Raw genomic sequence first — 25269 nt, forward strand, 5'->3', positions numbered from 1 at the left:
ACACACACAAGTTGCTGCGGTAACAAAACATATTTACGACATATGAGAAATGCAGTGATCAGTGACTAATTAGATATTTTCCTTCGTTCGAAGATGTAAACTACACTGATTTTATTACTTATTTATAAGGGAACAAGATATAACATAGGTATGTATTGTATTTTAAGAGCATATTTGTCTGATTTATTTGAGCTAAGATGGAAAACGTTCTTTTTTGTTGAAATTTGAGTGTTGAATCGAATGAATTGAATGTGGATTGTTACGGCGACGTAGACGACGTACAGCTAGGCCGGCCATAGCGGCTGCCGGATTCCCTGTGACATGCATGCTGCCATGGGTGTCGCGGCTAGCGGCTGTGCTGTGCCTGTGCATTTCTGTGGCCATCTTCTTTTTTAGATAAGATAAGATATTTAGGCCTATTCGTCTTTCTGTCTGCACATACATTTTATCTTACAAGTGTGATTTCACATTCAACAAATGAAAATCAATTAACCATAAATCATTGTTACAGTAGTCAGTAGAAAAAAAGAAACACAGCAAATAACTAGATCTACAGTAATTAAGTCCGTAACTCGTAAGGGGCAGTATTCTACCTGTTTGGAGAGTTTCCTCAAATATCTAGAAATATAGAATTTACCTGAATTTCAGACCCGTCTTATTTCCAAGAGCAAATGCTGGCTATTCTTTTTCTGTTAGTTTTTTCTTCAACCAGTCGACTGTGTGCGCGGGCGATCAAATTATACAGCAATGTTTTTTTGCACTAGTATTCAACCCGTCGGCACTAGTATTCAACCTAGCGATGAAAGATGGTCCTGTCTCTCAATCTGCCCTTTTCCCATCCGACTATGGACTAGACCATTTGAGAGGAGACCAAACAGGGAATTAATCAAAGCCAGAGACTTACATAAATCTAGCTCTAGTTTAGCAATCTAAACCCTTCTGAGATTTGCTATCTATCCTCACTAGGTTGTATACTAGTGCCATTCAGTGCAAAAGGCCATCGCGGCATAATTCGATCCTCCGCGCATACAGTCGACAGATTGATAAAGAAAATATCGACAACAGATTACCCTGGAAATAATAAAGGTACGAAATTAAGATAAATTCCCAATTTCTAAATATTTTGGGGAATATGTCAAAATCTTTGAATTATGCCGGGTTGAATACTAGTGCCCATATGGTAATTACGTATTGAGAGAAAGACAAGGAGAACCCCTGAAAAAGTAGGGCTTGTAGTTGTAAGGCTAGGGTCTCCTTTGTTTCAAGTACATGACTAAATAGTATTCAGTGTGTACCTGTAATATCTTTAAAGATACAAAAGAAACAAAACAACTAAAAAATGCAACAAAAATAAAGCAAAAAAAATAGACAAACTAAAACTAATCAATGACAAAAAACACACTAAAAAGAATAGAATACATTGCTTGAATGTACAATTATGAAGTCTAATAAACTAACAACAATATGATATAATTAAGGGATATATGATGGAAGAAGAAATAAGTATGGATAACCTCCTCTGCTTATATCGGACATCAACAGCAAGGTGCTGCACAAAGAATGTCCATCAGTAGTTAATTACAGAGAGGAGAGAGATGTAATACAGCTAATATGAAGTTTGTAAAGGAAAGTCAATGACAATGTAATTAAAATAAGCACAATAAATTAGTTGGGAGGTGATGTAAAGTCTAATTTAAAGAGAGCATTATTGGGAGTAACACCGCTGTTGTGAATGCATCTCCTTTGGTTGTATCATAGAGAGAGTAGATTTTATCTGACAGGCGTTTGCTTCTAAGCTTATTGCAGAAATCTTGTCAGTCAGTGATGATACATGTATAAAGTGGACAACATCTTCTGTTTCTTTCTTGCCTGCATTCGACAATTGTGGTCTTCTTTATTTTAACAAGTCTTGTTTGCACTGGATATGTCTGGCTAAGTAGCTGTGCTCTGACAATTACTGCTTGCCTGAGAAATCTCAAGCTGCCACAGCGCGGATACAAGTGGTAGGGGTTCTGAATGTTGATGGAGGTCCAGAATGAGAGCGTTTTCTTTGCTTGGATTGCCTCCATGGTTTCAAGTATGACCACATTGTTTACTGCCGTTTTTACTGTTTTCTTCCATTGGCAGTAAGGAATTGGGTCCAGTGTCTGGTAGGTTATACTTCACAAGGATAGTTTGCAAGGCTCTGATTGTGACCGTTTGCATGGAGAGGGCATGAAGAAAGGTGCGATATTCGAAGTGTTCGTGAGGGAGGTCAAGTGACTGTCCTATCAACTGAAGCTTCACAACGTCCACTTGCGCACTGATAGGTATTAGTCCAGTCAAAAGGTGTACCGATTCATCAGCTTCAGACTTCGGCAGCGTTCTCGCCAGTGTATAATACGCATGGTGCAAACACCATGCGTGCGGAAATGGAGACCAAGTGGAACCATGCGTAAAATTTCAGCGACATGCGTGGAAAAATTAAATGGAAATATTCAGAAAAAAATAATACACTCCATGAACTCATCTTAGTGATATCAACTTCATTTATCGGGTTGCGCCGAAGTCCCACCAACTTAAGACCACTTACAGGCCTACTACGGCTAGGAAAGTGGCAAGGCGCCCAGCTAGCTCGCGGCTGCTATTGCGGGCATATGACGGCACGGTACGGTTGTTCCGTTGCCTATTCCCCCGTCTGCCCCGCACATCACACCGGCTATGCTCCATGACCTACCGGTAGCTGCGCTTACTGATATATGTTAGGAGTGGAACTTGGAATAAATGCATTGTACAAGGAACATGTACTTGTACTGTGTTATTTATCCCGCCCTCTATACACACAATGAACGAATAGCAAAGGAGTTGTACTGTGTTTGTCATTTTATCCCGCCCTCTCTGCACACAATGAACGAAAAGCAAAGGAGTTTGAGAACTGTGCGTGACCGCTATGGTGCATGGATGTTAGGCCTGGGACGATTGTCATTTTTACCATTCAATTATTTCCTGAAAAAATAATTGAATGATTCGATTGTTCGTCGGGAATCAGGTCTTTTAAGTCACAATAGTTGACCTACTTTATGGTGAAATCTTCATCAAAGTCACATGTTTACCCTAAATGAAAGTAGGACCTTTTCCCCTTCTCCATGATATTTATATCAAAAGAAACTACATGAAATGAGATTAAACTTTCAGTTTATTGTTCCAATGAAAATCCTTCCTAAATCCATGCTGGTACTCTGGTATTATGCATGCATCCCTCCAAGTGCCACACCCCTGCATATGAATGAATCAGCCCAGATCAGCCGGCCGAGTCCAAAGTCCAGCCCAAAAATGTAAACAACTCATTCATGAACTATTCTTTGAGACTGACCCCAGGTGGAGCATTTCTTGAACAATTTCATCCCTTGCCCACATCATGTCCCCGCCCCCAATTGTGGCACTGCCCACGATTCTACACATGTACTTCAAAAAAAATATTTTGCAAAATATTTAATTTGAAATACCTATTAAAATTGTGATTTTTTATCATTTGAACCTACATGTATAACTGGGTCTATTTTTGGAGACTAGTCGAGAAAGTACCGGTGAAGACGGGCGCATGTTGGAATGTAGTTTTCATTGTGTGAGGGGGATAGAAAAAAGGTTGCATTATTGTTTTGAAGCATGAAAGGAATTCTCCGGCTCCCACCCTTATCTTTCTCTCTCCCTCACACACACACAGATGTAGTCCAGATTGGACCTTGTTGTTTGGAAGTGCCCTTTCCCAAAAGCTAACATAGAGGGCACATGTCTCCCAATCTCTAATCAGCGACAATCCACTCATCTTCGCTCCCCACCAAGGTCCAGTACAAAACTTTGCTGCATCAGAAAAGCTAAGCGTCAATCAAACAAGTTACACGGTAGGGGGTCAGGTGCCCTAGTCTCACACACCAAACAAGACACATTTTTACCCAAACAACTTCACCTCAAACAGGATGAAAAATGCAAAGTTGTGTGTTTTTTTACACTGTAATCATAAGACTTCGTGTTCATGCACTTAAGAAATATCTATTCAGCGCCTAATTTCTCCCTCGCCAAAAGATTCCTCCCATGAACCAAGTATTAAAGTTTGAATAAGTAGACTACACCAGTTGCAAGGAGACACCAGCTGGTAAACGTCTCTGGCTCAGGCAGTAATCAAGAGATGCTGACCCCCTCCCCCATCGTGGTCAATGGGCAGTGGAGGGTCAGGGGAAACCAGACCAGTGGCCTACAGGTACGACTAGTCTCTTGTACCAAACTTTTGCTTCCACTCAAATACAAGTTTACCCCCAAGGACGATGAAAATACACAGATGTGACCGATGTTCTTCAGAATGGACATATACCGCCAATGATTATTTGATATTCAAATTTTGTTCTATTGAAATGTTCTCTTACCCAATGATTTCATCCCTTGAATAAGTATTACAGTTTATATGACTAGACTACAAAAACCAGGACCCTGTGGCTTCCATGAAATGACCTCCTGACCTCCATGATAAGGGGCAGTCAGTGTAATGTAATTCATACATGCACTGAATGTATGGACTCCATAATTGGAGTCCTATAGTATTTCTCATTCATCTAAATGCCAATTCGTCCATTTGCCAACTTTCTATTTGGTCTACCATCAATACGTCCTCTCACCACATGGTCTAGTTTGATGTCATTCCGTCTAATAACCAGTTGGCCAATAGCCATTTGGTCCATTTACCATTTGGTCTAATTAGACTAAGTGTTGTGCAAAATGAATGAAAATAAAGTGGAAATCAAGCAATTATTATATTAGACCGATGTGACACAAAATGGTCACAAACGGAATGGTGAGTAGACGTGGTGATGGACCAAATCAAGTAAGTTTTTTCATCATCAAGAGATCGAAAATGATATAAATAATTCCAGCAACTACCAATTCTGTTCAAATTTGATAAACTTCATCCTTCCTTGAGCTATTCAATTTGATGGAAAATTGTATAAGTTAGCAACTAGATCTAACTATCAACAGTGCATTCAGTAATCATTTAATAAGTGATATCAATGAAGGAAAATGAATTGTGATTGAATTACACATTATTAAACGAATATACAATTAATTGCGAAACCATGCCCTGAGCTGAAAAAGAGATTCGCTGGAAAACTGAACATGTCTCCATGGTAATAAAAACGGCTCTAATTGTGTTTTCTTCTAAAATGCCCCCTCCCCCAAGTATTTTTTACCGTTACATATGTAATGTAGAATAATGTTTAAATCATTCACTTGACATTAATAATTATACTTGCTTATATAGCGCTTAACACTTACTGTGTCAGAAGTCTCTAAGCGCTCTACAGTATATGCAGCATAATTACCCTGGCTTTAGCAGTGCAGCTATTATACGCGCGCTGCGTTTCAAGGAATAATTTCCTGCTAGGTACCCATTTACCTCACCTGAGTTGAGTGCAGCACATTGTGGATCAATTTCTTGCTGAAAGAAATTACGCCATGGTTGCATGGGATTCGAACCCACAATCCTCTGTTTGAACAGAGTCTGGAGACTAATCCACTGGGCCACATATATATATATATATATATATATATATATATATATATATATATATATATATATATATATATATATATATATATATATATATATATATATATATATATATATGGTCATGCGTCATGAGGTCGCCCCCCCCAAAAAAAAAGAGTGGTGCTGTTACACATTTTGGCTACGTGCTATAGTAATTCTTAATTATTTTCAAAAGCATAGAGGCTATTCCAACAAATTTAGTATCATTTTAAAGCTGAATTAATAAGGCAATAGCCTGGAAAGTTTCATTGCTGTAGACTTTATAGAACTTAGTCAGGACACCAGAGGTGATGAGGGGTGGTGCCGGAAGCGGCGCCGCCTGTACTGGGAAAATGCATTTTTTGTGCAAATTTTGGGAAAACATCAATTTTTTTGTCAAAACTTGGCCTAAACCTACAAACTTAGTATCAAATTAAAGCTAACATACTCTACTTTACTTTCTAATGATTGAAATATAGATTTGACCATGTCATAGACCTGTGTGATAAGGTTGAAACATAAAAATCTGATAAATTTGCAATGTCTTAATTTTGACATTTCTTCCAGATTGACACATTGTTAGCACTATTACAAAAAAAACCACTTCCTACAATTCTGAGGGGATGAAAATACTGCTAAGTATTAAGGCAAATCATCCAAATTATTAACTGAAAAAGGTCAATGAACTTTAAACATCCAGAAAATGTGTTCCAAATTTTAGAAGCCTCTTGACTGATGTATTATTACACATTCATGTATACATATTTCACTAAATACACACATTGACATTAATAAGTGTCTGTGTGAAATGGTCAAATGGACATAGCCTACCTTAAATGCTATCATACCAAAGGACTGCATACTATATTTTGACTTTGAACTCATCAAAACCCGCCATGTACTTTCAAGGTGAAGTTCACCCGACTTTATCCCACTGATAAAATATTTTATCCCATTCTAATCCTATCCTAATCTTAAACCTAATATCATTCTATATCTTCACCTATCCACTGAAACCTGTTGATTCCTTTATGAGACAACTTTCCGATACCTGGCAGAATAACATTTTCCATATATTACCTTGAAAATTATATGTTAATCAGGCTCCATTTGTGAAACTTTAAACAGGTACGTAAACATAATCACGTATATTATATAAGCTGAAATTTTGGTCATTCTCTAGTTAATGAATATGTCCAGATGGCCAAACGTTTTCCCAATGTTGAATGTTTTCCCAACGTTGGCATAACGTAATTTATCTAACAACCCAGGAACAAACTACATTCCAACGTTGTACCATCGTCACAATTGTGTGGTTTTAGCGGCGCTCTCATATAAAAAAGTATATGTGCCAATCAAAATTATTCTATCACATCAAAAAATGTTTTCTTTTATTATTTTCAGTAGATATTATACCTTTAAATTTAAGAATAGAGAAATATAAGGGCGTTCATTGGATAGAAAAGATTTCGCAAGCGCACGCAAGCTTTGTCATGTTACATTTAATACAAGTCAAAAATATGGTATAACTCGAAAAAATATCAGCATCATTTCGCATTGGTAAACACCAGATGATGGCGGAAAGTGCAGTGCAATTATAGATATAATATATGATTTAACATTAATGGTGATGTCTATGAATTAGAAGACATGTCTCATTATAGTTTTGTGTATAGTAATGTGTGTTGTACATTCATTCGCACTTCAGGAAAACCTTTTTTTTTTCAAAATGTTGTTATTTGAAAAAAAAAAATGTATTATCATAATTTTGTGAGAAAGTTTTCTGTTTCGACACCCATTGCATGATAATTATCTGTTGCTTAAAGGACAAGTCCGCCCCATAAAAAGTTGATTTGAATAAAATGAGAAAAAATAAGAATACTGGAAAATTAAATCAAAATCAGATGCACAATAAGAAAGACATTTTTAAATCTCGCTTTACAATGTTCATAAAACAGTTTTATTCACATCCTGGACGGTATGCAAATGTGGGGACTGATGACATCACTCAACTTTGTATTTTATTATATGAAATATTAAATATTCCAATTATATCCCTGTTGTCTTGTGAAACAAAGTTTTGTTCCTCCCTGAACATATGGTATTACCATTGACTTAACAATTGGTTCGATCTACTCGGTCCTTATTGTCAAATCTGTTAAAAAAAATTGACATATATTTTATAATTCAAACAATATACATGTAATACAAAAATGGTGAGTGAGGGACATCATCAATAAAACTCTCTCATTTGCATGTCCGAGTTGAGCATATATCTCTTTTGTTAAAACTAATGGAAAGTTAGTAACTATCAGATTTTGATGACATTTTCACCGCAGTGTGCTTGTTAGAGTTTTTCGCTATTAAAAATCAACAATTTTCTGGGGTGGACTTGTCCTTTAAAAATGATATCATAAAAATATCAAAATTAGGATGTTTCTGATTCATTTTTAAAACGTTCAACAAATGAATGCATATTTTTTTTGTGAGTTTTGAAAATATATAAATTTGCATATTTAATGAGTTTCAAAATTCTGTGTTGACATTTTGTATCACCACCTAAAGTGATCATATAAAGCAAATTAAAATTGATCAACAAATGATGTAGCCTATAAGTTTAGTGAACCTCATGTATCTCTACCAGATGGAAAAAAGTCAAAATCGGTCAACAAATAAAGAAGAAGAAGCATTTCCTGTGATTTATGAATACATTTCGCATAAATTGGCATAACTAATTTTCTACTGAAAATTTCAAAATTCTGTGCAGAAGTTAATGGGTGAACCTCATAAATTTCTACCCAGTGGCGTAACTACGGGGGGGCATGGGGGGGCACGTGCCCCCCCAATCGGCTGGCCAAAAAAAAAAAAACGGGGAAAAGGAGAAAAAGAGGGAAAAAGGAAGAGAAACGTAGTGGGGGAAAGAAGAAATTGTTGTTTATCATAGTGTTATATTATATTATGTTATATAACATAAGAAGCATTTTTTCACAACTTTATGAAACATTATTTGCTTAATTGTGTCTTCATTGTTCCTGGTGCTCGCATAGACTTTTTAACGAGATATATAGACTTGCTGTACTAAAGCCTCCCGTTTTCAAATCAATATACAACAAAATAATATATTTCATCGCAATTAGAGTTATTATTCTTTTAAGTAGTGATATATTCTTCTTTTTCATGACTACTGAAAGTTATTGCCCTATTTTAAGGTCTTAATATAAAACATTTCCTGTCCGTGCTAACGTTCGCATTAGTGGATTGGTGAGATTTCTGCTCTTCATGAACTCCTAACATCAGTCCTTAAAATGTCAATTTTTTTTATCTGAATATCAAAAAATTTTAGCTCGCACTTCGCGCTCGCATCATTTGGTTAGTGAAATACGTGGGGTCTTACTGAATTCCTACAAACAAGCCTTGGAATGCCCCTCTTCATGTCTGGATTTCCTAAATTTTCAGCTCGCGCTTCGCGCTCGCAGTATTTCATTAGTGAGATGCGTATAATAATCATGATTACAATGACTTCAAAAACTGCTCCATGTGTTTTGATGTAATTCTAACAAAATCAGCAAGCGCTTGGCACTCGCATTAGATGACTATGGTGAGATATGTATACTCTGACTTAATGGATTCGTAACTATAGTCCTTAAATTATCCATGTTTGTCGTCAATATATACAAAAATTTCAGCTCGCGCTTCGCGCTCGCATCATCTGGTTAGTCAAATACGTAGGGTCTTAGAGAATTTCTACAAACAACCCTTAGAATGCCCCTCATCAGGTCTATATTTCCAGCTAGCGCTTTTGCGCTTGCAGTATTTGATTAGTAAGATGCGTATGATAATCATGATTACATGACTACAAAAGGTGCTTCATGACTGTGTTTAGATGTAATTCTAACAAAATCAGCAAAGGATGGCAATAGCATTAGATGACTATGGTGAGATATTTATACTCTTAATGGATTCTACAATGTAATCCTTAAAATTTCCTTGTTTAGGGTCAGAATATACAAAAAATTTAGCTCGCGCTTTGCGCTCGCATTATTTGTTTAGCGAGACGGTTAAGTATCATGATTACAAACAATTCGCTTATAATGTCAATTTTTAGCCCTCAATATCAAAAATTTTTAGCTCGCGCTTCGCGCTCGCATTATTTAATCAGTGAGATACATATCCGTTTGATGGCACTGCATGTCCTTAAAATATCTCTATTAAGTCAGTATACCTGACAACTGAGCGCGCTTCGCGCGCTCCCTAAGTGACCCGAAATTTTGCTGGTGCCCCCCCAATGCCGTGACCCACGGTACGCCACTGTTTCTACCACAAGGAAGGAAAAAAAAAATCGATCAACAATTATGAAGAAGCATTTTATGTGGGTTTTAAAAAATACTCATAAATAAGCATAAAAATGTTTCTGGTCAAAATTCTGTGTAGAAATCTGGTGCACCTCATGAAGTGCTACCAGAACGAAGTCAAAATATCAAAATTGGTCAACAAATAACGAAGGAGAGGCATTTCTTTGTGAATTTTAAAAAATGCGCATAGATTAGCATATTGAATGAGTTTCAGAATTCTGTGTAGAAGTTTTGATTCCCCCACCTAGTGCTATCATATAAAGCAAACTGAATTGAAATTATACTTGAAATGACAAAGAATTAAGCAGCGTTTTGAAATCCAGTCAACAAATAAAGAAGAGGCATTTTCTGTGATTTATGATTGAATTTCGCACTTAGCATAGATAATTTTCTACTCCAAACTTCAAAATTCTGTGTAGAAGTTTGGTGACCTTCATGAAGCTCTACCAGATGGAAGCAAAAATTCAAAATTGGTCAACAGAAATAAAGAAGAATGCATTTTTGTGAATTTTGAAAAATGCGCATAAATTAGCATATTAAATGAGTTTCAAAATTCTGTGTAGACATTTTGAATCCCCCACCTAGTGCTATCATAATAATATAAAGCAAACAATATTGAAATCGGCGGACTTGAAATGGCGAAGAAGCATTTTGAAATTGTGGACGGACGACAGCCACGGCAAAAGCTCATCTAACATATTTTCATAACATTCATTATCACATCCAATGTACGTACATGTATTAACATTATAAACTCGATATCTGTTTTAATTTGTTTCTCAAAATGACAATTTATGTTAAAATCTTCAGGATGTTTCTAATATATTTTTGAAAAACACTTTTTGGAAAACACTTCGAAAATACTCTTCAAGAATTCAATTCAAGTTTAGTAATATTCTAACAACATTTTTGAAAATGCTATTTTACATCCAATTAAGGTACATGTAGATGTCAATAAAAATAAAATGTTATTGTGTTCCTATCAAAAAATCAGAACAATATTATGAAAAAAAATTGTCGAAATATTTTGAAAACAAACATGACTTTTTTATCATCATATCATGGTTATAACATCGAACGTTTTAAAAAAAATCATATTAATTATGTAACATTATTAAATCGTTAGAAAAATATCATTTTGTGTCTTAATGTTTTTTTAATGTCAAGTATGGGTAAAGATATTTAAATACCATTTAGGAAAATATATCTGCTTGGCATAATAAAAATAAGGTTTATTGCATGTTTAACATAAGGGAAATATTGTTTCATTAATGTTATACAATGTTTTTAAAACTTTCTTTTGAAACCATGTCTAGGATCTTTTATGAATGTTATTATATAATTATAGCAACTAGCTGGATGTCCGTAGTATGGAATACACTGTGACTGCATAACAAACCACGTCCAAACCATGAGCTATTAATAGCTCCAAAAACCATTGACTGCCCCTTATCATGGAGGTCAGGAGGTCATTTCATGGAAGCCACAGGGTCCTGGTTTTTGTAGTCTAGTCATATAAACTGTAATACTTATTCAAGGGATGAAATCATTGGGTAAGAGAACATTTCAATAGAACAAAATTTGAATATCAAATAATCATTGGCGGTATATGTCCATTCTGAAGAACATCGGTCACATCTGTGTATTTTCATCGTCCTTGGGGGTAAACTTGTATTTGAGTGGAAGCAAAAGTTTGGTACAAGAGACTAGTCGTACCTGTAGGCCACTGGTCTGGTTTCCCCTGACCCTCCACTGCCCATTGACCACGATGGGGGAGGGGGTCAGCATCTCTTGATTACTGCCTGAGCCAGAGACGTTTACCAGCTGGTGTCTCCTTGCAACTGGTGTAGTCTACTTATTCAAACTTTAATACTTGGTTCATGGGAGGAATCTTTTGGCGAGGGAGAAATTAGGCGCTGAATAGATATTTCTTAAGTGCATGAACACGAAGTCTTATGATTACAGTGTAAAAAAACACACAACTTTGCATTTTTCATCCTGTTTGAGGTGAAGTTGTTTGGGTAAAAATGTGTCTTGTTTGGTGTGTGAGACTAGGGCACCTGACCCCCTACCGTGTAACTTGTTTGATTGACGCTTAGCTTTTCTGATGCAGCAAAGTTTTGTACTGGACCTTGGTGGGGAGCGAAGATGAGTGGATTGTCGCTGATTAGAGATTGGGAGACATGTGCCCTCTATGTTAGCTTTTGGGAAAGGGCACTTCCAAACAACAAGGTCCAATCTGGACTAACACAGATGGGGAGGGGTCAATTTATTTCTGAAGTCATGACCTTTCCTGATAAGGGAACCACTGCCTTTTTTTTTTGTTTCCCCAAAAGTTTCATTGGCTATCCGAAGGTCCAATCAGCTCAAGTGAGCTTGGTTGTGTGTTTTCTTATTGTTTTGTGCACGCAGACAATGAACTCATTTTGTGAATCGAGGGCAAGGTTGGGTGGGATTAAAAAGAATTCGGAGCGCTTTCATGTTGGTGTGTAACTGTGAATGTAATACAATCATTGATTATTTTTGAAAAATTATCTCGGTAACATAATTTTTAAACCTGTATGAAGTGTCATCATTGTTTTCTTGTCATTTTGTTATTATTACTTGGGTATTCGAGTTCTCCCAATGTCATAATCGGGATCTGCCGAACATTCGATTTGTGTAAATTTTGCTAATCGATTGGTGATTGGCGGCATGCCAATCGAACCATTCGATCAATCGATGTTTACTCCCAGGCCTAGCATTTATGTGCATTTGTGTGGGCTTAAAAATACGCCACAATGGGGCTTCCTTGGCGTCTCTATTTGATGAAAAGGCCGTCGCTTCCGCGCTCCGCACCCACCCCCGGGAGTGGCAGCACAAGTCCCCGACATGGGTGAATTTTTTTCTGGCGAGAACGCTGGCACTTCGGTAGGCCAAGAATCTGCTTGAACAGTTGAAGCTGTGACTGGTTGAGCCTCTTTAACATACCCTTTGTAAAGTTAATGACGGCGGCTCCATAGAGCATGCGGGGGACACTCCATAATGCTGCGCAGTATTGTGGTAGAGGGTCACCTGTATATAAAGCACCAGCTCCAGTGAGAGCATAAAAGGTTTAGAGACCTTTTGCAATCATGTCCTCAGTTGGTTCTCTCCTTGTGCTAGTTTTTATAATGCCAAGATGAGGATGCATTTATGCAGTTTGCACTGAGTCCTCTCCCAGATGCCAGACATATTGCTGCGAGGTATGTTTACCATCATTTAAGGCAATAATGAAGCTTTTGGATGGATTGATTCTGTATTTCGCCAAGAATCTGGCTATTTTTTGTTACATCTGAGACTAGTACACTAATTACTATCAATACCAACCTCGCCATACGTGTGAGTGATCCGAGACATACATTGATTTAGATATAGATCTTCTAGATCTAGTCAAGCCAGTACTGTGATGGGGACTAATAAGTTATGAATGTCTCAACTCTCACGAAGATGACTGATGAAGTGGCATGGTTAATCACTCATTCAATGAACAAGGTTATGTTATGATATAACCTTGTTCTCAGTTATATCTCCATGTGTGGCAAAATAAGGGTGGCAATGTTTGGCTTATTTTCTCTTTCTGTGGGACAAATGCTTGATTTTCTTACACTATCAGTTTCCAAATGTTACAGCTATTCATCATAAAACTTGGCTCTTATGTAAATTTAATTCTTTAAATTATTTTTTCTGAATTCAAAATAAAGATTGAAAAATGAAAATTTTCTTGCCATATTACTTTCCACCAAAAGAGGGCGTGCAAAAACTATGCCCAAAATTCAAGGTTTTGAGCGCTCTGGTGAATACAAAAATTATTCAAAAGTTACTAATGAAAAATAAATTGCAACTGTATGAAAATTAGTAATTTTGGTCAGAAAAGTGATATTTTAATGATTTTTTTTAAAGTGTGCTATGTACAGCATTGGCATACCATAGTCCTAGTTGTAGATTCCCCACAGGCAGGATGTGTTTAATGTAATTTCTCGCAGAGTTCCTAAAAAAGTTGTTTGACCATCTAACTTTAACTTAACTTAGAGTCTAACAAGTAACATACATGTACTAAGTTAGATCTAATGTTAGGCTCTGGCCTAGGCCTACTGAAACTATTTTTAGATATGTAACAAGTTAGGCTACGGTAAACTGGCAATGGCACTAGTACAACAAGGCAGGTCAATAACACTCAAGGGTTCATTAGATGCCGCTGTGTACAGAAAAATCAAGCCATAGACGTCGTGTGTTGTGGACATCAAAGGTAAGATCCCAGCACACGTGATCCACTAGTTAGAAAATAGAAATCCACTACGAAACGCGGTTCATGGTAACTATAGTTACTTCAAAAGATGTATGATACGTAGATCTATGTGCCGTGATCAAGACTCCATTTTCAGCCTAAATTTCTGTGCCTGAGCATCACCAATTTAGAAAGCCATAGAAATTCCCTTTTCCCGGTGCTGAGACCCTCAAATTTATGGTTTCTCGATCTAGTGCCTGCTCATACATGTACTCAGCGCAGCACAGTGGCAAATTGTCATTGACTGCATTCAACGACAGCCAAATCTCTGCGCAGTGATTCGTAGGCCACTGATTGGTTCATCGTGCAGAAACGTCATGACCAATTTCAGGATTATTCATGCAACGCTCCGATATCGAATTTATGCCATTCCAGAGGATTGCATTTTTAGCAATCGTTGATCCTAGAGCAGTTCTGGTGACCTACATTTTAAGACCAAGTTTAGTTCCAGAGCCCCGATTTTCATTTTTGGTGTGGCACATAAGTATCATTTTATAATTCAAGTATACCCCCCCCTTGGGGGCAGAAATCTTCAAGAAGGCAAGATCCTAAGAAAGTCAATGTTAGACTAAAAGTCTAAATCGCCGGACAGGTGATGGAATTATGAAATAGGTCAAGACTGAAGGGTTCTGCTGGTATGGCGATCTCTGTTACATGTTATGACTTTGTTGACGATTGGGAGATCTACAGGATCAGGATTACCTTACTCCTGTACATACCAAATGATGATGTCTTTATGATCTCAAAATTCTTTGGCTATTGACTAGACAGACTGCACACTTGGCTGAGAAACTGTCATAGAAAAAGGGTGACCATAATTTAGAAAACTATAGAAAAGGGTAAGATAATTGTATCAGATGTAAGGTAAAATGTCAAATTCATAAAATGGTTGGTATCACATTTTACTTACTTGTTTGACAACCTCTGATCTCAAAATGTTGATTTCTTGGGTTACAAAATTTACTGATGTTTTGCCAGTATTCTTAATGGAGATCTCACCTTAAAAACACCAGGTAATTGTGGGTCGCTTTATCTGTTACAATGTTATCAGATTTTCAAGATATGAATTACTTTTTAAGATACCCGTCCTTGCGCAAAATGAGGTACTGTAAGGTGCGAAATACGCTCACAAAGTTCAACTTTTTTCCCACCATTTTCAGTCAAATTCAAAGTTTCAATGAATATCTGTGTCTACATGTGTTTTGTAAACGTGTAAAGTTAGTCGTTGGTCGTCACAGGTCTTCTTTTAATTGAATCACACAAATAATGCACAGACAAGGGACAATGCAAATAAGTAAATAGGGAAGCCATACATACAACAAACATCTAACATCCGTAGGTACTGCTCCCTTAATAGTCTTGGCATCCTGTACCACAAGCTTTGAATACGTGCTGTACTTTTTTTATTAACGCTTCTTTTTTTTTCTTTCAGGTGTTTTTGTAAACGCAGGTAATGTTCAGCTTAATGGCCTGCTGTTTTCAGTGGATCAAGGAGAGGCGAGAGCCTCGCAAGTAAGTTGCAAAAACAAATTTATCAACAAATTTAAGTAGATCTACTAGTACTTATTTTATATTGATAGGTTCTATGTTTATTGTAAAAAAGCAAAAAACTACATGTGCATCAGGCATGGATCCACAGGGGTAGCAGAAGATGTGGGCTTATCCTATAAAATTTGAAAATCTAATGGGGAATCATGTACTGATGACCTTTTTTAGGCTTTTCAACATTTTTAGACCAATTTGCACCCTGTAAAAGTCTGACTCTTGATCTGCGCCCGTACATGTCATGGATGGTTTAAAGTAGTATGCTGTTTGTCACAAACTTTGAACTGTTTAACATGCATAGATTGAACAGTGGTCAGACAGAAATGCCTCATTTAACTTTAAGATCTGTTTTGTGTACGGTCAGGAATTGTCTCAACTGTACTGGGTGGAAAATGAAACGATTTTACAACTGCAAACTTGCAAAACAGATTCCAGTAGAAATTACACAGTGTATTTCATTCTAAAATATCCATAGACAGGATCTGCATTTCAATTGTACAATTTGCATGGAGCATGTCATAACAATTTTTTTTTGTAAGTATGCACATCTTTGTAGCCATCCATTCAGGTCAAATTGATGGAAGCTCTACACTTATCACTTGTTAAACTAATATATTTTTTGTTTTTACAGGCAAGTTACTCTAGCTCTGATAGGGCTTGATAACGCTGGCAAGACAACAGCTTTGAAAGGGGTACAAGGAGGTAAATTTGTATGCTTTATTTCAAAGTTATTTTCTTACCATTGTCCAATAAATCCAAACCATTCTGTAGTCATACCTGAAAAAGGTCATAACAATGATATGTGAATCCATATATTCAGATATTCTTGTGTTATAAAAATATACATGTATATAGATCAATATTGCTTCATAAGAAGAAGGTAATTTTATTTTTCTTCAATGATGCACTAGTCAAATCAGGTGGAATTAACCTTTTTTATACATTTCCCTATTTTTCATGAATAATCTACCACTTCAACATCTCGACATGAATCCCTTTCTGGTATTAAAAAGTAGTCAAATTACTTTGTTTACTCCATCTGTACATATGTTTCCCTCTTTGTTCTTTAGATCCATTTCAACACAATATTGAATTTCCTTTTATTCAACTTCTTTATCTTTTTTCACATCCATTTCTTTTACATTTACATTTTTTTTTGATGTCATCATCTTACAGAAAAAGCAGCACGAGACATCACCATAGCTACAATGTACTTGCACCAATCTCATTTCATAACTATATTTCACTCCTGTTCTCATGTCAGAATCCCTGGACTTGGTCGCTCCAACGGTGGGCTTTGCGAGCGGAGAATTCAAACTCGGCAAGTACGATGTAACCGTCTTCGACCTCGGTGGGGGCAAGCGTATCCGCGGCATCTGGTCCAACTACTACGGAGAGGCTCATGGTGTTGTGTACGTCCTGGACGCCAGCGCAGAGGATCGGCTCCAGGAATGCAAGGAGTGTCTGGAGGATGTCCTCAAGAAGGAAAAGATCCGCGGCAAGAGAATACTCCTGTAAGTGCCATAGTTGTATTATATTGGATGGCTCAGAAGGGGATGCAACATAATCTATCAAGAGTTTATGGAATATGACACAAATTGAGGAGATGACTGTAATATTGGCCCAAACAAGTAAAATGTTATTGTATCCCAGGAAGAAAAGCAATTATTCAATATCATTATTATTAAAATAAGAATTGTTCAATTGACCGTACAAAAGATATATGATAGAGCACAGGAAGTTTTGTACATCTATAGGCCAATGGAGAAGTTGCCAGACCAAAATATGTGTATGTGTTTCTCTTGCACCACTGAAACTTTATATAATGATGTATTTAAGATAGGTCATATTTTTTTTGGTATTAATATGTCATTGACTATGCTCATATATGGAGCAGTGCACTGGATGGTGTTGATTCAGATAAACTAGTAAAAATACAGGATTCATATGGAGTGTAAAGTTTTCTTATACAACCAAATTCATCAGAGGTATTGTTTAAAGGGGAAGTTCACCCTGAAGAAAACTTTGTTGTAAAAATAGCAGAAAAAATAGTAAAAATTATTGGTGAAGGTTTGAGGAAAATCCGTTAAAGAGTAAGAAAGTTATTAGAGTTTAAAATTCTGGATTTGTGACGTCATAAACGAGCAGCTGCCCCATGTGTTATGTAATATAAAATGTATGAAATTCAAATTTTGTATGGCTCCTGATGACTTAATTTTATTTTCTTTTCATGATCGGGTGTGAAATGATTTGTCTATTGATATACAAAAGTTACAGTGAAAACCATTTTCAATTTTCTGAGAAAATGACATTTCATTGATTTTTTACCATTCGCTATGTAGGAATGCTGCTCGCATATGACGTCACAAATCAAATAATTGAAATTCTAATAACTTTTTCATTATGTGATGAATTTTTCTCAAACCTTCGGCAATATTTTCTATTATTTTTTCTGCTATTTTTACAATAAACTTTTTGTCAGGGTGAACTTCCCCTTTAAGGGTTTGTACCAATTCTTATATTAATGAGTGGTACATGTATGTGTTTTAGTAGTTTTGTACCCCTGAAGAAAAGAAACCTTAAGAAACTGGCCTTTTCAGTAAATTTACCATACACACAAATTTCATGATGAGATTTGAGCGCATTATACTGTATGCAAGATTTGTTATCAAGAACCTTAGGAGTGTCATGATATTGGTTACTTCTTTTGTTTCGTCCATCATGTTCATTGCTATAATTTCATGATTTGTTTTTTTTTGTCCTGTTTGTTTTTGTCTTTACCTTCTACCTGTCTCTGTTTCTCCTCCAGGCTTGCTAATAAACAAGACCAAGAGGGAGCGCTGGATGAGATTGATATCTGTGACCAGTTAGATCTAGAAGAGATCGTCAGGAACAGTAAATGCCCTTGCAGAGTGGTAATTAATTCACTTCTCACATATATTTTTTCATTTCGACTTGGTTCAGTGGATTTTTTTTTTGCTGGCAGACAACACAACACATCTCACTTATTTTCCCAAAAGCTTAATCCTGAATAGATATGAGTCTAATGGCTTAACCATAATAGATCTGTATAAATAAGTGCCTGAAAGTTACATGTATATGAGACTGTTGATTTAGTCCAGTGTGAAAATAAAACAAATCTAAGTAGAGATATTCAGCAATGCAAACATAGAGAATAAATAATGATTGGATTCTTTGAGTGATACAAGCACAAAGATATGATTTTTGTCTCATTTTTATCCAGAGAGTAAGCATTCTTTTCCGGAACAGAACATCTCTTCATCAGACTGTTTTGGGGCAGTCTGACTTATTTTGCCAGCTGAATGGCATGCATGCGTAGATATAGCAGTGAAGTCTTAATAGATATGAGTCCAGTACTTGTCAGCAATAATAGTTTTCCTTCCGAAAGATAATTTTCTGTCACAGTTTTCTTCTAAAGTTGGAAATCAAGGCTGTTTGATGGGTCACAGCTTCCATGTCTGCTAAAAGATATTCATGTCCCATCGATTTTGTTATCAATCTGAGCATTTGTAAAAGAGACATGCTCCTCATATACCAAGAACATACCGGTAGTAGGTTTTAGTTTCACCCTTGAACGGTTGAACCACAAGGGATTGATGCATTTTTCATGTTTTCTTGTGTACATGTACTCTATATCCCATTTAGTGATCCCCTATTCCCTCTGTTTCTTTTCTCCAGGAAACCTGTTCTGCTGTGCAAGGCATCGGCAAGCGGATGGACCCGTCCATCAGGGAGGGGATGCTGTGGCTCCTGGAAGGGATCGGCAACGACTGGGCCACGATTAGTAAGAGGGTGGAGGAAGACACCGCTGCTCAGAGGGAGGAGGAGAAGCAGAGGAGGAAGGAGAAGAGAGAGCGTGTCATGAAGGAGAAGGAAGCAAGGTCAGTGATGATGGTGGTGGTGGGGATGACGGTGATGATGATGATTACGATGATGATGGTGGTGGTTGTGATAGTGGCCATGAAGTTGGTTTTGGTGGTCGTCGTGATTGATGATGGTAATGATGGTGATGATGATGACGACGACGATTAGATGATGATGATGATGGTGATGATGGTTATGGTGGTGGTGTTGGTTGTGATAGTGGCCATGAAGATGGTGGTGGTGGTCGAGATTGATGATGGTAATAGTGGTGATGATGATGATGATTATGATGATGATGATGATGGTGACGGTGTTGTTGGTGATGATGATATTGGTTGTGGTGGTGTGGTGATGATGATGGCCCCTTTGATTTTTTTCTTCAACACATAAATGGCGCTATACAAATGCTGTTCATCATTATTAAGATGATAGTGATGGCATAACAAATAAAATACAACTACGTGATGACATGATCTACAGTGTGCAAAATTGCAAATTCATATTAGACCAATCATGTCAGCCTACTCCAGTATTGTTTAATTTGTAATGTACATACATGTAGAATAGAGGAGTAAATTGTAAAATCTTGAAAATTTGTGCTGGACTTTAATATATTTTGCTAAATTTCATCTGACATCCAGGAAAAAGAGAGAGGAGGAAGAGAGAAAGGCCAAAGGATTACCTTCGGAAGAGGAAGAAGACGAAGGTGAGGCAGATGTAGCCGATGGGGACCCATTCAAGAAAGTTAACGATGGTTACTTTGTACAGAAAAAGGTAAGGCAATGGTATCGCATTTACTTTTTTGATATTAAGCAGCAAATGAAACTTCTAATGATGAAGCGTTTATTGAATATCCATGAAGTGAAGAACTAAATTGTATGGTATATTAACAAAGGAAACTATTTCTCCAGGGGCCAGTAACACAAAGCTTAGCAATGATTGTAGACATTTTTTACAATTGATTCCATTGACTACAATGTACAATTGATCATGAAAATCGAGCGTACAATTTATCGCTAACCTTTGTGTCACGGGAGCTATTTGCTTATCTTCCATTTTGCTGTCAGTATTGTATTTGCATGATTTTGAGGTCCTTCCACTTTAAATTCAAATCTTTTGATTGCTGTTTTTGCATTTATAAAAAGTGCTGTTTATGTTTTGATTGATTTGTGGAAAATAAATAAAATGAAAGACCGTAAAGCCAAACAAATTTTTAAATCTTTGAACCATGTTTGAGTGATCAAGAAATTTCATCTCTATGAATTTTCAATCTCCAGAAAGAAGCTGCAGAGGCGAAGGAGAAGCAAAAGAAGAAAGATTTGGAAAACGCCACAGGAAACAATAACAAATCAAAGGAGAACATTGCGATGACCGAGTCATCATCGTCGCACAATGTCAATGACCGCGTTGGGACTGTAGAGGGAGACATTCAAGATGTAAGGAGTAATGGGGATGGGGGCAGCGACAGGACGTCGGGGAGTGGTCCCTTGAGTCCTGACGTGTTGAGTGATGGGAAGCCAAGTGGACAGGATGAAGCAGGGACCATGCCCGAAGGACAGTCAAAGAAGGTGGTTATAGGCTCACAGGAGAACCTGATAGAGGAACCTTCAAACAGTGAGTACCAAACTTTAATGTGCCAGTCTTCTGAACAGCTTGCAGTTGTATTCCTACTACTTTTCACTAGTCTGTATGCACAGACCCAAATTGAAACTGTGGATACCCAAGTCCCAGTCGGGGTCTTCAGGCTGCAAATTCAGACCACTTTCCTCTAGGAGAAGGTATTCAAGCAAACATTCAAGAATTAAGTTGTCTGTGTATTATATTTTTGGTGCCTTGGAACAATTCATTACCAGTACATTATTTACAATGTACCATACAGAAAAATGGCCTTCCCTAGAAATAATGAAATTCAAGGCCTGTAAAAGAATTTGAGAAGTGGTATCTGAACTTGGTAAATTTGCAGGTTAATTTTATTTCTCATACTTTGTAAGCTATAAATACATGTTGAACATGCAATCTGGAGGACATTTTTTCAAATAAAATAAACCTTCAAAGATCAAAATAAAATAAGGTACTAACCTCTACCCGGTTTCAGTTTGTGGCTGTGAATTACGTATTGAATTGTCATGCTCCTCTGTCTATATTCAGATGGTGAAGAGAAGAAGAAGAAGAAAAAGAAGAAGATCAAGAAGAACAAGACTGCCCCGATGCCTGTGGATGGTATCGACGAGCTAGCACCCTCCCACCTATCCACTCCTCTTGCCACCCCGTCCTGGGCCCAAGCGCCTGGCCACCGGAATCTCTTCAAATCTTCACAGAAGCCCACGCTTGCACCTCTAGTAGAACAGTCCAGCCCGAGGCCGTCCTTGGACCCTCTCGTGCCTTCAAGTACAGGTTAGTTAGTCTACACTGGTTTGAAACCATGGTTTTATGCAGGTTTCAAGCATTGATTATTCTTAGTTAAAGTTCACCCTGAAGAAAATTTAGTTGTAAAAATAGCAGAAAAAATAATGGAAAATATTGGTGAAGTACGGGGGAAAATCCACTAAAGACTAAGAAAGATAGTCATAAACGAGCAGCTGCTCATATAAATATAATATAAAATGCATAAATTTTCATTTTTTAAACGTTCGCTAAAGCCAGGGTAATAATAGCAGTCCTTTTAAAATGCATAGGGACATTATAGCATGTGATATGCGCTATACAAAGACATGCCTTACTATTATTATTACTATTATTGCTTTAAATAGCAAACGCATGCTTTTATCACATGGTGCTAAATTGAGCTTGTTCCTAAGGCTCCATCATTTTCAAGCTCACTGTTTTGAATTGATTAATCCGCAATTTAGTAAGTAATTTTCATAAACATGCGGTTCCTTGATGAAGTCAACTTAGTGACAGACTTTAATTTAGCACCTATTTGTGCATACTCCTTATTGGATGCTTTCTCAACGTGCTGAATTCTAGCCTCGGTATCAATCATAAGTATCACAATTTTGCATTCAATTGCCTCTGAACATCTCACCAATAGAAAGATGAATTGATTTTATAATTCGAAAAATTATTTCAAATATTTCAAATTTGGAATCGATAATTTATTGCAAATTTGAAGATAAATGATAAATTCATGCAAATACTTTTTGTTGCAACATCTGTTTCTTTGGCCCGAATTCACAAAGGTGGTTTTGAAAACCCACAATTGAGTTCATGGTTTATGCAGATTTCCTGTATAAATTACGCTTATTTTACCGCATATATTAAAAGATGTCCAATGCTGATGCGCGCTTTTGCCAGGGTGCGCCAAATTGACGCCTGTTGCCATGGTTATCCATGCTATTTTATTCACGAGTCTACTGTTTTGAATAATGAGTCCACTCTTCAAACAGTGGACTCAAGAATAAAATAGCGGATCTAGCCATGGTAACAGGCGTCAGTTTGGCGCACTGTGACAAAAGCGCGCATCAGCATTGGACATTTTTTATACAAGCGCCTTATACGCGCTAAATTAAGCGTAATTTATACAGGAAATCTACATAAACCATGGACTCAACCCTGGGTTTTCAAAACCACCTTTGTGAATTCGGTCCTTTATTTTTAGAGGTACATCTCGGTTCTTGTGCATTGGATGCTATGGAGCTATTAACTTAAATTGATTTTGCCTTTACCCTTTTCTCTCTTTCTCTTTCCAGTCAATCACAGAAGAAAAGAGGTACTTCCAGAGCTTAGGTCAAGATCAACATTGAAGCCCAACATCGAAGATGATGATGATGTCATGACGTGACATAAATCTATCAGTAACTTAGAGTGACTTATTATTTATATTGGACCCAGGAGATTGAGGGGAGAGACAGCAAGAAAGAAAGAGAGAGAGAGAGATTTAGTGAGAAAGGGATTGAGGAGGGGGGGGGGAGAAATGTCAATTTATCAAATTTTATCATCTTTATATTAATATAAAAACAAAATTATTAATTTGCATTTAAGAAAAACCATGTGTTATGAATTTTGGAAGTACTATGATAAAAACACAGCCAATTAAAAATCTACAAATTATTTCATTCAAAGTTATATTCCAAATAAAAATGTCTGGAAGACTCTGACCGTGTGTTTTTTTCTCCACATTTGCTAATTTTGCTAAAAAGATCACCTGCTGCCTATGCACTTTGGGTCTAAGAGGAAATAATGATTAAAAATATCAATTTCTTAACTTCAGTTAATTGCAGAAAACTAACCAGTGACACACATGTCACTTTTCCCATCAACAGTAGGTATATTTGACACCACAAAGTAGGTCTCCTTGAAGCAAGTGTTCTCATGTTTGTCTTTGATTTAAAAAATAATTGAGTACTGTAGGACAAATATTGCTGTAATTTGTTTGTTTACATGTAGTAACTGAACTTGAACTTCAGATGTGGTCAACTGTACTATTCACTAGATTTATAAAAAAAAAAAATATAAAAAGCAGGTGATTTTTTTTAAACATCGCTTGGCTTCATAAATGCTATAAAAAAAAATACCTAATTATGATTTGGAGAACAAACTGTTTCTGGGGTGTTTTTTTTTTCCATAAAGAATAAAATCTTACATGAAAGCTTAATGCCTAGTTGTATTTGTTATAACTCACAGCATTGTTAAGATCATGATAAGGTTTTAATCACACTTATTTGTATTCATCATGACAGTAGATTACTTACACTGTATGCATCAAACATCATGTGTGCATTGGCTCATACGCATGACTTCAAAGTCCCTCTTCACTAAATGTATAAATATGTTATTTAAATTTTACAATGAGAGCCTTGAACAAACTGTATTTTGCATTGAGGGTGCCAAAGATTTTTGTTTATTGTGCTAAATTGAAGTTTGCATACATTCGCTTTCCTGGCTTACTCATTTATGTACAGTACATACAACATACACTGTGATGTGTACATGTATTTCTCCTTCACGTTCATCTGTGTTGTATTCAGTATGCCTGTTATTTATTTCAATAGAATCATTGAATTCAGTCTTTATGTACTCTTTCTTCTGATGTTTAAATTATTTGAGTTTTGTATCCGTCCAGAAGTAATTTATTTAAATGATAAAATGAAATACTATTTGGTATTGTAAATACTTAAATATACAATTTAATTTATTAGAAAAAAATAATGTTAAGATTTTCTAAAAAAATGCTGCTGCTACAGTGTACACTTGCATGAAATTAACCTTTTTGTTCTCAATGGCAAATACCAGCCAACATTGTTCGCAGCCCAAAAAATCATACCGGTATGTAAGTTACAATTGCTGGTGTTTCAGTTCCAATTGTAAATACATCTATCAAACAGGGCCCATACATGATATGTTGTCACGAAAAACAAAGTTTAATTGAAAGAGAATATTGATACAAAATAGATCTGCATAATGGAGTAATCTTTTGAGTAGGAATTATATTTATGGGCTTTGTAATACAAGTACTTGCTTTCAATTGTAACTTCAAAGATTGGTTGATAATTGTTATAGCTAACAATATGCACATGCATCAATAATCTTGATTGGTCAAACTAAAAGGTTTTTTTTAACACTTGATTGGAAATCTATGTGCTTCAGACCTGAGACCTATTTGACTGCAAAAGAAAAAAGAAAAG

General features: G+C 36.5%; 1 protein-coding gene across 1 annotated transcript; it reads left to right on the forward strand.

The window, feature by feature from the left end:
- LOC121414110 (ADP-ribosylation factor-like protein 13B) lies at positions 1-23560 on the forward strand. Its single transcript, XM_041607172.1, has 10 exons — positions 1-148; positions 15648-15727; positions 16392-16462; positions 17025-17274; positions 18570-18675; positions 19460-19662; positions 20287-20419; positions 20923-21259; positions 21794-22039; positions 23335-23560. The coding sequence occupies exons 2-10, from the start codon at positions 15669-15671 to the stop codon at positions 23424-23426; spliced, it is 1497 nt and encodes a 498-aa protein (XP_041463106.1). The 5' UTR covers positions 1-148; positions 15648-15668; the 3' UTR covers positions 23427-23560.
- The last annotated feature ends 1709 nt before the right edge of the window (positions 23561-25269 follow it).

This window comes from Lytechinus variegatus, chromosome 4, assembly GCF_018143015.1.
Source record: "Lytechinus variegatus isolate NC3 chromosome 4, Lvar_3.0, whole genome shotgun sequence".
Lineage (NCBI taxonomy): Eukaryota > Metazoa > Echinodermata > Echinoidea > Temnopleuroida > Toxopneustidae > Lytechinus > Lytechinus variegatus.

What these genes read in the sequence shown, in the direction of transcription:
- LOC121414110 (XM_041607172.1), top strand. Translation starts at nt 15,669, where the DNA reads ATGTTCAGCTTAATGGCCTGCTGTTTTCAGTGGATCAAGGAGAGGCGA. An exon ending in CGCGGCAAGAGAATACTCCT is followed by an intron (nt 17,275 to 18,569) that starts GTAAGTGCCATA and finishes TTTCTCCTCCAG; the next exon opens with GCTTGCTAATAAACAAGACC. An exon ending in TCTCGTGCCTTCAAGTACAG is followed by an intron (nt 22,040 to 23,334) that starts GTTAGTTAGTCT and finishes TTCTCTTTCCAG; the next exon opens with TCAATCACAGAAGAAAAGAG.